The 12,014-nt window shown below is 45.3% G+C and overlaps 1 protein-coding gene across 1 annotated transcript; it reads right to left on the bottom strand.

The window, feature by feature from the left end:
- Positions 1–348: 348 nt before the first annotated feature.
- On the bottom strand, positions 349–8,232 carry LOC122175355 (probable serine/threonine-protein kinase DDB_G0272254). The gene is made up of 13 exons (XM_042862984.1): positions 8,108–8,232; positions 7,667–7,843; positions 7,022–7,127; positions 6,371–6,493; positions 5,633–5,852; positions 4,666–4,689; positions 3,752–3,874; positions 3,155–3,342; positions 2,206–2,405; positions 1,813–1,904; positions 1,444–1,498; positions 837–934; positions 349–661 (listed from the first exon to the last, which is right to left on the bottom strand). Exons 1-13 carry the CDS (start codon positions 8,230–8,232, stop codon positions 453–455), a joined length of 1,740 nt encoding a protein of 579 aa, XP_042718918.1. The 3' UTR covers positions 349–452.
- Positions 8,233–12,014: the final 3,782 nt, after the last annotated feature.

Consider the following 12,014-nt stretch of genomic DNA (forward strand, 5'->3'; position numbering starts at 1 on the left):
TGAATCATGTTGGTACTTTGACTTTGAGGAACTTTCAAGCTGCAGCAGCAAATCCCATTCTGCTCATCTGAAAGGAAACCAAACACCTGAGTCATGTTCAGAGCATCCCAGAAATTCCAGCTCTGTAGGTCAAAAAGGGAAATCTGTAGGTCAAGAAAGGAAACAAGAAGCCTGTAACTGTGTTCTTGTGCAGATTTATCTCAGATCCCACTGAAAGTTCTGGCACCCAAGCCAGGGATACGATATGGGATTTCTCCCATTCTGATGCTGTGTATCAACTGCCCTAAAAGGGCAATACCCATAGCATACAGAAAGACACTGCAAGACAGTGATATCTTGTGCTAAGGCAGCATTCACTTGCCACATTGCTGGGACTCATTTATTACTGGGACTCATTATTAACCCTCTTTAAGCTGGCAAAGAGGGGACAGACTCATTCTGGTTATCCTGCATTATCCTAGGTCCAGTTGGATCTTCTTTGTGCTGTTGTAAAAGGCCCCTGCACAGTTGGAGCCCCCGAAGACCAGCACCGTGTGCAGTTTATGCTTATTCTTGTTCTCTTTGTCCACATCCATCATGGGAGTCAGATCAAGCAACGTGTGGCCAGCTCGTGGCACAGAGCAGAGGTCATGGTGGATCACTGTGCTCCATGAAAGAGTATCTAAAGTAGAAATGGGTTATAAATAATGGAGGGAAAAACAAACAAACAAACAAACAAACCCACCTACATTCCTAATGCAAGGAGTGAAACAAACACACAAGACTACACATTCAGAAACACCACTGCAGTTCACTGTCACCAAAAGCTATGGAAATAGGGAGGGAGATTCACTCACCTAGGTTAAAAACAAAGGCATCCTGCAGGGCTCCCTTGGCATTGCAGCCTCCACTGATCAGAACTTTCCAGTCTGACACAGCCAGAGCTGCATGAAAACTGAGACCAGAGCAAAGGTGGGGTTGCGTCAGCCAGCAATGGGCAGAGGTGAGCAGACTTTCAGGAGCAGACTAGGGGCTTAAGCTGGGGAATAGAAGTTAACTTCTCTTCTGCCCTGACCTGCTGAATGATCCTGGAAGAACTGTTAGTTTCTCTCTGCAGATCATGTCATAAATCAAGCCTGAAAAGCACCTCATTACCTCAGGAGTTAGCAAAACTTCTGTGTTTTGCGATATGGAATAAGATAGCAAGGACTTAAGTCACCTCTCTAATGGGAGATAGCATCCATTTCAGATTTCCACTTAGGTACCCAAGTGGTTTGTACTCCCCACAACTTATGAAGACCCAGGCATGGGAATTTCTGGTCCCACAGCAGAGGGGCCACCCACAGTGTTTGGCTAGTGAGACAAAGGTATGCAACTGGGTCTGATCACGAGCACCTTTTAAACCTGACTTCACAGAGAATAACAGTGGAAGAAAATGCTTCTAGATCTGCAACAAGATCTTACCAGCGTGCAGAAGGCTGTCCTGCACAGAGTGCAACTGGTGTATATTCCATGAAACCTGACAGGCAGGAGAAAGGTTGATTAAATGTCCAAAAAGCTCTGCTAACAGTATTTCTCTACTTTATAATCAGACAAAAACTTTGAAACACTGTCACATCGGCTACCTGTACTTTCTGTTGCCCAGCTTCTTCCAGAAAAAGGATGTCTTGTTTTTCCCATTACCCACCCCCTTACACCCCCACTAAACCAGAGTTTTCCATTTCCATTGCTAGTCAGGATTTTTAGTGTTAATTCTGCCCTTCCATTCTGCAGGCCTTATTTCACAGTCCTTGCCTTAAAACAGACCTCCAAAGATGGTACGGACTTTCTCACCCAGATCCAAGATGTGCATGTCACTGAGGTAGAGACAAGACCTCTGACCCCCAAAGATCAGCAGCTTGTTCTTCAGTAGAGTAGCTGAATGCCTGAGAAGAGAAACAGCAAATGAGCAAAGCATCTTCAGCACTCTCCCCAGTGTGTTAGCCTTTGTTCAGCCTGCCTTGGCTTCTGTTAATGGGTTGCAATAGCTTCTGTCTGCACCCCTCTCTATCCTCAGCCACTGCAGCCCAAGGACAGAGCCCTGACAGAATATTACTCAAAACACAGCCTTATCTTAATGGAGGAAATTGTGGAGAAAGTCATCTAATATTTAGGAATCTCACTGAGGTGGGAGGGAAGGTGAGGTTTCCTGCTCTATTTTGGAGCTCCAGAGCAAGAGCCTCTCACCCAAGCCTAGGCAGAGGCTTTTCCCCTTCTGAGATGGGCTGGTACCAAATTTCATGTTCTGGATTGAAGATATAGAGCATGTTGCTGCAGGGTCCAACTGCCAGTGATGCTGTTTTAGGGAAAGCTCCTCCAAAAACAAAGAGCTCCTTGCGGTAGAAAGTTGCACTGTGGTAGCTGAGCGATGGCATTCTTCCTTTAGCCTAGGAACACAATATCTGCTATAAGAAGTTTGTAATTTGCTGCATGACCCATAAGAAAGGGGTTCCACATCATGCCATGAGTTCATCAAGTCTCAATTTTCATTTTACTGGCTCCCCCATCAGATCTTTGCCATTCAAGCAGACAGTAAATCCTTTCCATACTCTGCACCACTAGAACGCTCTGATGAGAGTAGGAAGTTAACCTCCCACTCCAGCTGTCTCAAAAAAAGACAGGGAACAGAAAGATCTCATCCCAGTATTATTCTATAACAGCAGTCTTCTGCTTTAGCCAGGAAAGAGACAGTCCTTAGCTGACAGGATCTGTTTCAAGAACAGGACGCGCAATCCAAAGAGCTAAGAGACCTGCCATGCTCAGAGCAGCTCTCTGACTTCAAAAGACCAGTTCCTCAGTATCCAATGTAGCTCTCAATAGCACCATGCAGAATGAGATGCCATTTCCCTTTGCTACTTGCGCAGTACCTCCCACCCACCATCCTGATTAGACACAGCACTCTTGCAGCAGCTGTTTTTTCCACATTGTTTCATTCACTTTAGGCATGCCCTCTTTTCTGCCAAGCTTATGGCCCTTCAGCACAGTTGGGTTTGACAGATACAAGAAAGTTAAGCAGCTCAGGCAACCTGCAGCAACAACAGACCTGGAGTACAGACATCAGTACATCAATTGCTACATTCAGGCAGGACCTAACACACTTTATGTGCTTTTATTTTAGAAGAGCTGCAGTGCTTACAACCACAAGAAGCCATTTCCAGGTGACTGTGTCCAGAATGTAGATGCCGCTGTAGTCTTTGTCCTCCCTAATACCCCCAAAAATGTAGATACGCTTGGTGTCTGGGTCATAGGTAGCTGTGTGACCACGTAAGCATGACGGCATAGCATTTCGTTGCTGGAGACTCACTGGAAACCAAAAATCGCTGTCTGTAGGAGCAACACCAGGCAGATGGTAGGTAAGTGAGTTTAAAATGGGGACATCATTATGCCATAAGCACAGATGTTAACACAGGTTCTTTGTTCCCTTTCTCCTGTCTGCTTTTCCAGAGCAACATAATCTCTTTAACAAAGTGCAAGTTTCCTGACAGGCACAGCACAGCAGCAGGCAGCATGAAAATTCTGTTGTGCATCCTGCAGTTACCTTCCCAGCACACTGGGAAATTGCCTGGAGTGACATCACCATCAGCCACTACCTAGAACTCACAGTGACTGTGTTAGGAGTTGTGACCCCTCTGCTGTTCCCTCCCCAAGCGCAGACCTCAAAGGACACTCTCCCACCCAATTCATCCTTTATTCCCACCCACCCCATTGCCTTTGACAGCCTTAAACTCCTCACCAATTTCCAACTTCCAAAGAGCATCCTTGCAGGCCTGCTGATCAGCCCCTTCTCCACCAACCAGAACAACCGTTCTGTGATCGCTGAGGCACATGGCATGGCACCACCGTGGGCTGGGGCTGCCTGGGGAGGAGAGAGCACAGTGCTGGGAGCAGTCAGAAGACACTCCTCAGTTCCCTTAACTGGAGAGAATAAGGCAACTGAGGGCTCAGAGGGAGGGAAATAGGAAAGCAAAGACTGCAGATCTCTAATCATTGGAGTGGCAAAGAACACAGCTCCCTGTGCATGATTTTCTGTTGGGTTTGGAGGAAAAGAATTGTACTAAGAGTGTCATCATAAGAAGGAGTCAGCAAAGAGGACTCTGGCTGGATGTAGGACGCATACAGCTGCCACTTCAGAGACAGGCAGGCAGAGGCAAGCTTGGATCCCACTGAGCACCTATTCCCAGAAAGAAATCCCATTGTGTTCTCTGCTTGCATTACTTACATGGGGAATGGCTACCAATAAAAGCTTATCGATGCCTAAGACATACCAACCCAAAACCTGGAGCTGCTTCCAGCGACATTCCTCCTACTGCTCTGTTCCTCCTCTTTTCCCATCCCAACCCCTGCATTTGGCTGAGCAAGCTAAAAAATCCTTTATATCAAATCTTATTCCACATCTTATTCTTTGTCTCAAATGGTTACACACCCAGAAGTGTCCCTGAGATTCAAAGGGGTTACAGAAGCACTCTTAGAGAGCCTGACAGTACTAAAGCACCTACACAATTGCACGCAATATATACAGACAACAGTGCTGGCTATTCCTGATTGCTGGGGAGATAAAGGATCAAACACAAGCAGCCTGTGATGTCAAAGGGAATAGCATCGCCATGGGTGAAAAGACAAACCAGGGTCTAGAAACCAGATCTTCACCTTGCAACTCCTCCATTGCCAGATCTGCAGAAGAAACACAGAGAGAGCTCCATAAAGAAAGCAGCCAGCAGACATACCCTGGGAAACACTCAGCTCTGCGGTGTAAGAACCCCCTGGCCTTCTTTCCTCAGTCCCCCAGCTCAAAGCTACCTGATAGCAACCAGTTGCAAGACCAAGAATCATGAAGAAAGTCCCATCAGACGCGATGGAGAAGACAGATAAGAGCAAGGCACACCTCCTCTGATGGCTATCATGCTGTTGCATTTTACATTGCTGATGAAAACCTCATTCTCCCCCCCTAAATTTATCTTTGTGAGAAGCAAGTCCCAGTAAACGATTTCACACAGTGACACTGCGCTATTGTCAAATATTTACACGCACTTGGTCACACCTTGGAGCTGACTTGAAATTCACACTCCAGAAGCTAAAGGTTTAATTCCTAAAACCCTTGGCAGCTACCTCCTCACTACTGAAAATTCAGTATAATTATACTACTTATATACACTTCTTCTTTTATCCTCCATACTTCAAAAATAAACAATGTCTTTCTATGGACCAAGTGGTATGCTGATGGTAGGGGAACAGACAGCCTAATGGAGAGATTGCAGAACATAGTAGTAGGTTACTTTTTTCTGCCTCTGTTTACTCTTTCGTAAGACAAGGCTAATGGTACATGCCCTCATTTACAACACTTTTACTCATATGAAGTGATAAAGCATATAATGTTACAGTACAGAGTATTGGCACTAAAGAATACATCATGATCTATATCCTTTTCCCAATAGACAAAAACTGCTCAAGCAGTTTATCCAGGTGGAAGGAGCAGTTCTCAGTACTTTGCCAGGCACAGACAAGCCCAACCCTATCTTGGAGGCACACCAAGAAACAAACTGAAACCTATTGCCATCAGCAGTGAGATACAGTGCAGATAAGACCCATAAATACATCCAGAAGCTGACAGAGTTACCTTCTACATCAAGCTCTCTCTCAGATGCTCTGGGTTCAAATAAAGCTTTCCTGGGCTCCTTGGGGCAGACAGGACTCTCCCTCCAGGCATCACCGGGTTCTATCTCATGAGGTGGTTGCTTCAGGGCGCAGGGTACCACTAGGCTCCTTAGTGATGTGTGGAAGTCCTTCCTAGCAGGCCAGGAAGCTCTTGCAGTCATCTTGGAGCTCTGACCCTTAACCTGTGACAAGAGCTCTAGTCAAAGCAGTTATGAAGAGAAAGACTTGAGGCTACTGCAAATTTATCTGTAACAGGGACAGAGACAAGTTTGATGCAGTGGCTGTTTTCAGGCTTTCCTATTTAATCTTCAGGGTCAGCATGCCAACAACATCAGCTGCCAAACACATACCAAGCCACGCAGACACCCACTGCCATGTGCCCAGCCAGCGGCCTGCTTTCAGCTACTGGCTGCCACAGGCAAGCTCGTACAGAGGCAACCAGAGAGGCAGAGGGGCATCGATGCCAGTAACCACGTGGATTAGTGATCCCATCAGGGCTGTTAAATTCAACCCCTTTAGAGATATTATCCAACTTCTGCAGCATAAATGAACCTTTGACTCCAAAACCTGCTTAGTCAGGTACTTTCTGTGAGAAAGGCAGCATGTGCTGCTGCTACATACAAGCTGAGCAGTTTCAGTTGACAGAGCACATACCAAGGAGGAGTGAACTGATGAGAAGAAGGACCTAGTGCACACTTACAGCAGAAGGATCCTCCAGGTCCTGATCAAGGGGCCCATCATCAGCAGGAAGCACTGGGGACTGGGTGGTCTCTGGGACCAGAAATGAGTGTGCAGGTGTACTGCTGGAGACTCCATGGAGCAGCTGGGACAGGAGCAACAATGTATGGTGTTAGAACAAAAGTCCATGCAAACTATCAGCCACAGAAGATGAGCATAAATATGTACTGCAAGGGACAGGTTCCTTTTCCCAACAAGGAAATAGCCCAAATCTTTCTGGGATAATCCAACAAAATTAAAAAAAAAAAAAAAAAAAAAAAAAAGCCAGACAGTGAAAAATTCTAAATCCAAGGACATTAGCACACTGTAAAGCAGTCATTCATCTACCACAAATCCAGGAAAGTAGAATTAGAAGTGAGCCATTCTCTGCTGCATATCTGCTGCAATACGTGAGGTGTTTTAGCAAAGTTGTGTTTAGTGAGTAGGACTGGATTACTGAGGAAGGCTGAGGTTCAGACCAGATATGTTAACAGATCTATGCAATGTGGCCCTGCCTTGAAGTAGCAAAGAGAAGAAACACAACAGAATGAGAAAGGAAGTTTAAAGTTCAGAGCTGGCAGAGATGAAGTGGTTTGGAATCCAGGACAGGGAGAGGGGTTATTGTTTCTTTCACCTGTCCATGGACAGTCAGGACAAGCTTCACAGGGTTGCCATCATGCGTTTCTTTCAGTGAGGCCATGAAAACATCCGTCTGCCAGTCTCCTTCCCACACCAGAGACCTGCACAGAGCATCATGGGTTTTCAGCCTACAGCTAGCACCAACCTTTGAGGAATTCTTGCTCCTAAACTTGCTGGGAGCACCTCAAAGCCAAAAAATAAGAACTCTGAAAGCAGCAGAGACATCACAGGAAGCTCTAGGGATTAGCTTTTGTTTGGGTGTACAAATGTAACCTCATGAAACAGAGCAGGACAGGGGCTGTCTCTGATTCTCTTTCACACTATGGCCAATGACATGCGAGACAGCTCTGGAGAACTAACACAATCTCTAAGAGGTAAAGGGGTATTCTTATCCAAATAACCATCATACTAGACAGTTAAGACTTCCTATTCTAAACAGATTCTTCCACAGGATCTGTGATAGTTTTAGTGCAAACAACGTGCCTGTGGCTTTTGGTTATGCCTCTGTTATATTCACTCTTCCCAGAGCCATCCCGGAAGGCTCTGGTCTACTTCATATAAAGCCTTGAAAGAAAGGGAAAAGGAGGGCCAAGCACAGGGCAGCCCAGCAGCACCCAGCAGCGCCTTGTCACACAGCTACCTGCAGGCAGGCCCCAGCGTGCCGAGCCGCTGCACCCTGACGCCCGGTGCCACCAACACGTCCACTGTGATGCAGGTGTCTGGGGAGTAGCAGCTCCAGTCCCCCAGGCTGAACACTACCAGCTGCCTAGGCAGTGGCAGGGGCAGCCAGGCCTGGTAACCCATCTTGCTGGACTGGCTGGGAGGGAGAGCAAACAAGAAAACATACAATCAGAGAAGAACCAGGAACGCTCAAAAATATACCAAGGAAGCATAGAAAGAGAGGGCTCCTTTTACTCAAGAGCGTTTTGCACGGGGATGCGATGAAGGAAAGCGTCGCCCTCAGAGGGGAGAGCTGCCACCCGCCTAAGGCCGCACCACGTCCGGCCGGCCCGGCGCCGCCCCCCTCTCTCTGCCCGGGCTGCCGCCGCCCGCGGAGGGGCAGCGCCGGGCCGGGCCGCACCTGCTCAGCCGCCGCGGCGGCTCCCGCAGCGCCCATAGCACGTAGAAGGCGAGGTCGTTGTCCCAGGCGGCACCGCCCGCTCCCAGCTCGCCCCGGACAGCGGGGCCGCGGCAGGCGGGCAGCATGGCTGGGGAGAGAGAAAAAAAAAGCGGCCGTGCCTGGCCACTAGAGAGGTGCCGGAGGGCGGCGCAGCTGTGGGCGGCCGCCGGGCATCAACCGCCCCTACCACCTCCTCGCCGCGAGGATCGCGTGGCCCGTACGCGAAGGGAGCGGCCGAGGCTACCCCGCCGCCCCTGCATGCTGCACTGACGCCAGCGACAGCACTTCAGCGGCTAAGGGAACCGTCCTCCACACGTGCAACTGGAAAGCGTCCTCCTGCGCGGGGCCAGCACAGCCCGCTGCCAAAGAACTGGTCCATCCTGCTGCAGCTCAACCAACCACTAAAGTTACAGAAAGACTGAAATAACGTTTTGAAATATCAACATCGCTTCCCTGCATCCCCGAAGTTGTTTAATTGTGTTCTTGGCCCCATGCCTGAGCCAGGACAGACGGCAGAGATCATAGTGAGCTAATGGCAGTCAAATACTGAGAGAGCTGCCTCTTTTCCATGCTCCTAAAAAGAGACAGTATCTTTAACTTGGCAGAGTTATGGATCCCTTTGATCAACTCTGTGTGATCACTGCTGCCCATCCATTATTTTGTACAAATGCTCCAGGTGAACACAAGATGAGAAGAGAGACATCTGAACTCAGCATCTGCCCTACTGGGTTTTGAAACAACACATGAGAAAGTATCCATAGCTTCAGCCGCCCTAGGTCTCACTTTGACCAATAAGCACTCTCTGAAGATGCTTCCTCTAGGCTACACAAATTCAGACTTCATAGCGAGATGAAGTTGATGGTCAAGCAGCTATGAGGAAATTGCTAAAGACAAACACTTTGTTGTAGATAATTTCATCAGTAGCTGGTAGCTGAAAATATGTTCTTAATCTTTCAGATTGAAAGCTTTAGTAACAGAATACTTAGCTAAAAGTGATCTCTGTAAACTGAGCCAGTATGAAGCAATGAATGATAGGCCATTCAAATTCTTTCTGAGCCAGTTCTACGAGACTGGCTACTTGCTTGTTCCTCTCCAGGTCTTCAAATATTCAGTACAAATGCAAACACTGCAGATGATTTGAAGAGTTAAAATAAATAAATAAATAAATAATCACCACAAGTCATTTTAACAGAGAATGTCCTAGCTGGAGCAGTGATCACTAGCTGACAGCACCTTTTCCTATGTGTTTGCAACTGAAGTGTCCACTACAGTGCAAAGTACATTTTGAATAGTTGCTATTTTGTTGCTTATAAAAATCAGTTTCATTGTATTCATGTTTCTTTTGGTAAGTCTGTATTTCACTTTCTTTTGTTAATACATTCTCTTTAAACAGAAGACAAACATTGTGATTGCATAGTGAAAAGTTTATTTAAAGGGAATAACTTTCAATATAATATTACAAATCAGCCACAACACATCGAATATAAACAATACAAACCAAGCCTAGAAGGAAAGCAAACACACTATAAATATTCACATGTGCTCTTCAGCAAGAGTTTGGTGCCACATCTTGTTGAAGTAACCTCCCTTTAAAACTAGTTTCTTCAGAGGAGATGAAAAGCAATGGGTTGGTACAGACAAATGAATTTCGATGTTCTGGGACAACAAATATATTCATGTCACATAAATAAAGACTTAGAGACAGCTGTCACAGTTTACAAGAATATATGTCTGGAAAAAAAAGATATGACCACCTACAAGATACTCTCCACTGAAAGACTATGCTAGCAGATTGGAGCAGGGACTTGAGAGCAGATTGCTCCACTCTGAGGAGAGCAGTTAGTCACTCAGGTTTTCAGGAAGTTACAGGGAGATCACCTCCAACTATTTAGTTTCCAAGAACAGCTTCTAAACTTAAAAGTCAAGTAAAGCCTCTTTAGCTCTAATGGTTAGCATTCAGCTTCATGCCTAAGAGACTTCACTCACCAGTCCAGATGGGCTTAAACCAGATAATCCTTACTGTCAAACCACAGATCCATCCATTCAGCCTGATGTTCTGTCTTCAGCTGCAATAGCACGAGTGTTTCAGAATAAAATGCCAGAGACTCTTTGGAGGCAAATGCGGAATAATTGCACAGGAAATTCTTGGCCTAGCAAGATGTGTTTGGACTCCACCATTTGATGTTCACTCTAAAACTTTAGTTAGTGTGCCAGGAAACTAACAATTTTACTACTCATCTTACAGCAACAAGGCAGACTAATGAACAACTTAAATCCCTAGGACAGCCAACCAGGACTCTCTCATTACATGATCTTAGTGCCTCAACCCTACTCAAATAGGCAGAGAAACAAGAAGAAAACCCCTGGATTAATGACATCTGTGGCTCGTACTTCAGGCATGCTCCTTGCTCCTAAGGCACCCTGTGATAAATCCTCTGCAAAGCATACTAGGAAGTAGTGAGACAAGAAGGAAGGGTACAAGCAGTGGGGACAAAGTGAACTCATTTAGAGATTAATTCTCTACCCCCAGTTTCCAGCTCACAAGAACAAGTACCTCTTTCAGCAATTAGACACGTGACAAGGGTCACCTCCAGTCTACCCTATCAAGTCCAGCAGCACAACTGGCCCCACTGCAGGCAATACACAACTATATGCACACAGCTACAAGGAGACAGTTCACAGGATAGGACCAAAAAGAAAGGAATCTGGCAACCTTTCAGACTGTTGCATAGTAACTCAACTTTTGTCTTAGTACCTCAAGTCAGTCAGTTAAGCTCTTTCTCTCCTTAAGCACACATTTTCATCTTACTGTTCATGTAAGTGGCTTAGTGGTAGTATTAATGTAGATAACTACTAAATGAGTCCCAAATATTACTTTGGGAATAGCCTATATATGACACCAATACCTTTAATGTGGGCCTCCAGAGTTGGTTAGCAAATTAAAATAGTACAAGCGGTGCCTGACTTAAGCAATTTTAACTCTCAGTCCTCAGTGAAGCACATACACTTTCAACTCCTGCTGCTACACTAGTGCTAAGGGAGAAGAGTAAGATAAAACAATGGATAGCTTATTACCTGCTTTGACATTAAAAAATACCCAACAGATTGTTACTATTATTATGGACAATTATACAACCCAATTTTTATGCAAATCCTATGCGACAGGATTGTTTTATGTCTCTAAGTCATACTCAAAACAAACTGGAAAACAATTCTGTGCTTTTACAAAAGCAAAAAAAAAAAAAAAAAAAAACAAAAAAAAAAAAAAACAAAACAACTTCACAAAATGTAGAAGCAGCTTATTCCTTAATCAAGTTGTGAATCAATGAAGTGAAAATGCCTTCTAAATTCATTTTTCTTTCTAAACCCAATATTTAGTTCCACAAGTTTGCAATTAGAGCAAAAATGGCTTCCATCACTGCTTTAGCAGACAGCGGGATCAGATACAAGTCCAGGATACACAGATAACAGAAAAAAGGACACAAGAAATAAGGAGATTATTTCTTTGAACAACTACGAGTTCAATTCTGAATGCAAGTGGCCACTGTTAATCACTAGCCTTGCATCCAAGCTAGGAGATTTACCAGAGAATGAATAAAGACTACAGATCCTTCCTAAAAGGAGTCGTCACTTAGATAATGAATGATACTTTTAAGACCTGAGAAACACTTAAGTGACATGAAAGTTAAAGAATAAACCAAGGGTAATTATCCTGTGCAACTGTAAAGCTTCTGTTTCCTGCAGATGAAACATTTTATGCCAAAAATTGTTTTGTGTTCATAAGAGATACCACATGCTTCTGGAAAGCATAAGCAGTGAAATAATACACACTATTAGATGTGTGATAGTAGATACTTTTAGTTCCAAG

This window comes from Lagopus leucura, unplaced genomic scaffold (genome assembly GCF_019238085.1).
Source record: "Lagopus leucura isolate 7727_CA_CO unplaced genomic scaffold, USGS_WTPT01 Super-Scaffold_1, whole genome shotgun sequence".
Taxonomy (NCBI): domain Eukaryota; kingdom Metazoa; phylum Chordata; class Aves; order Galliformes; family Phasianidae; genus Lagopus; species Lagopus leucura.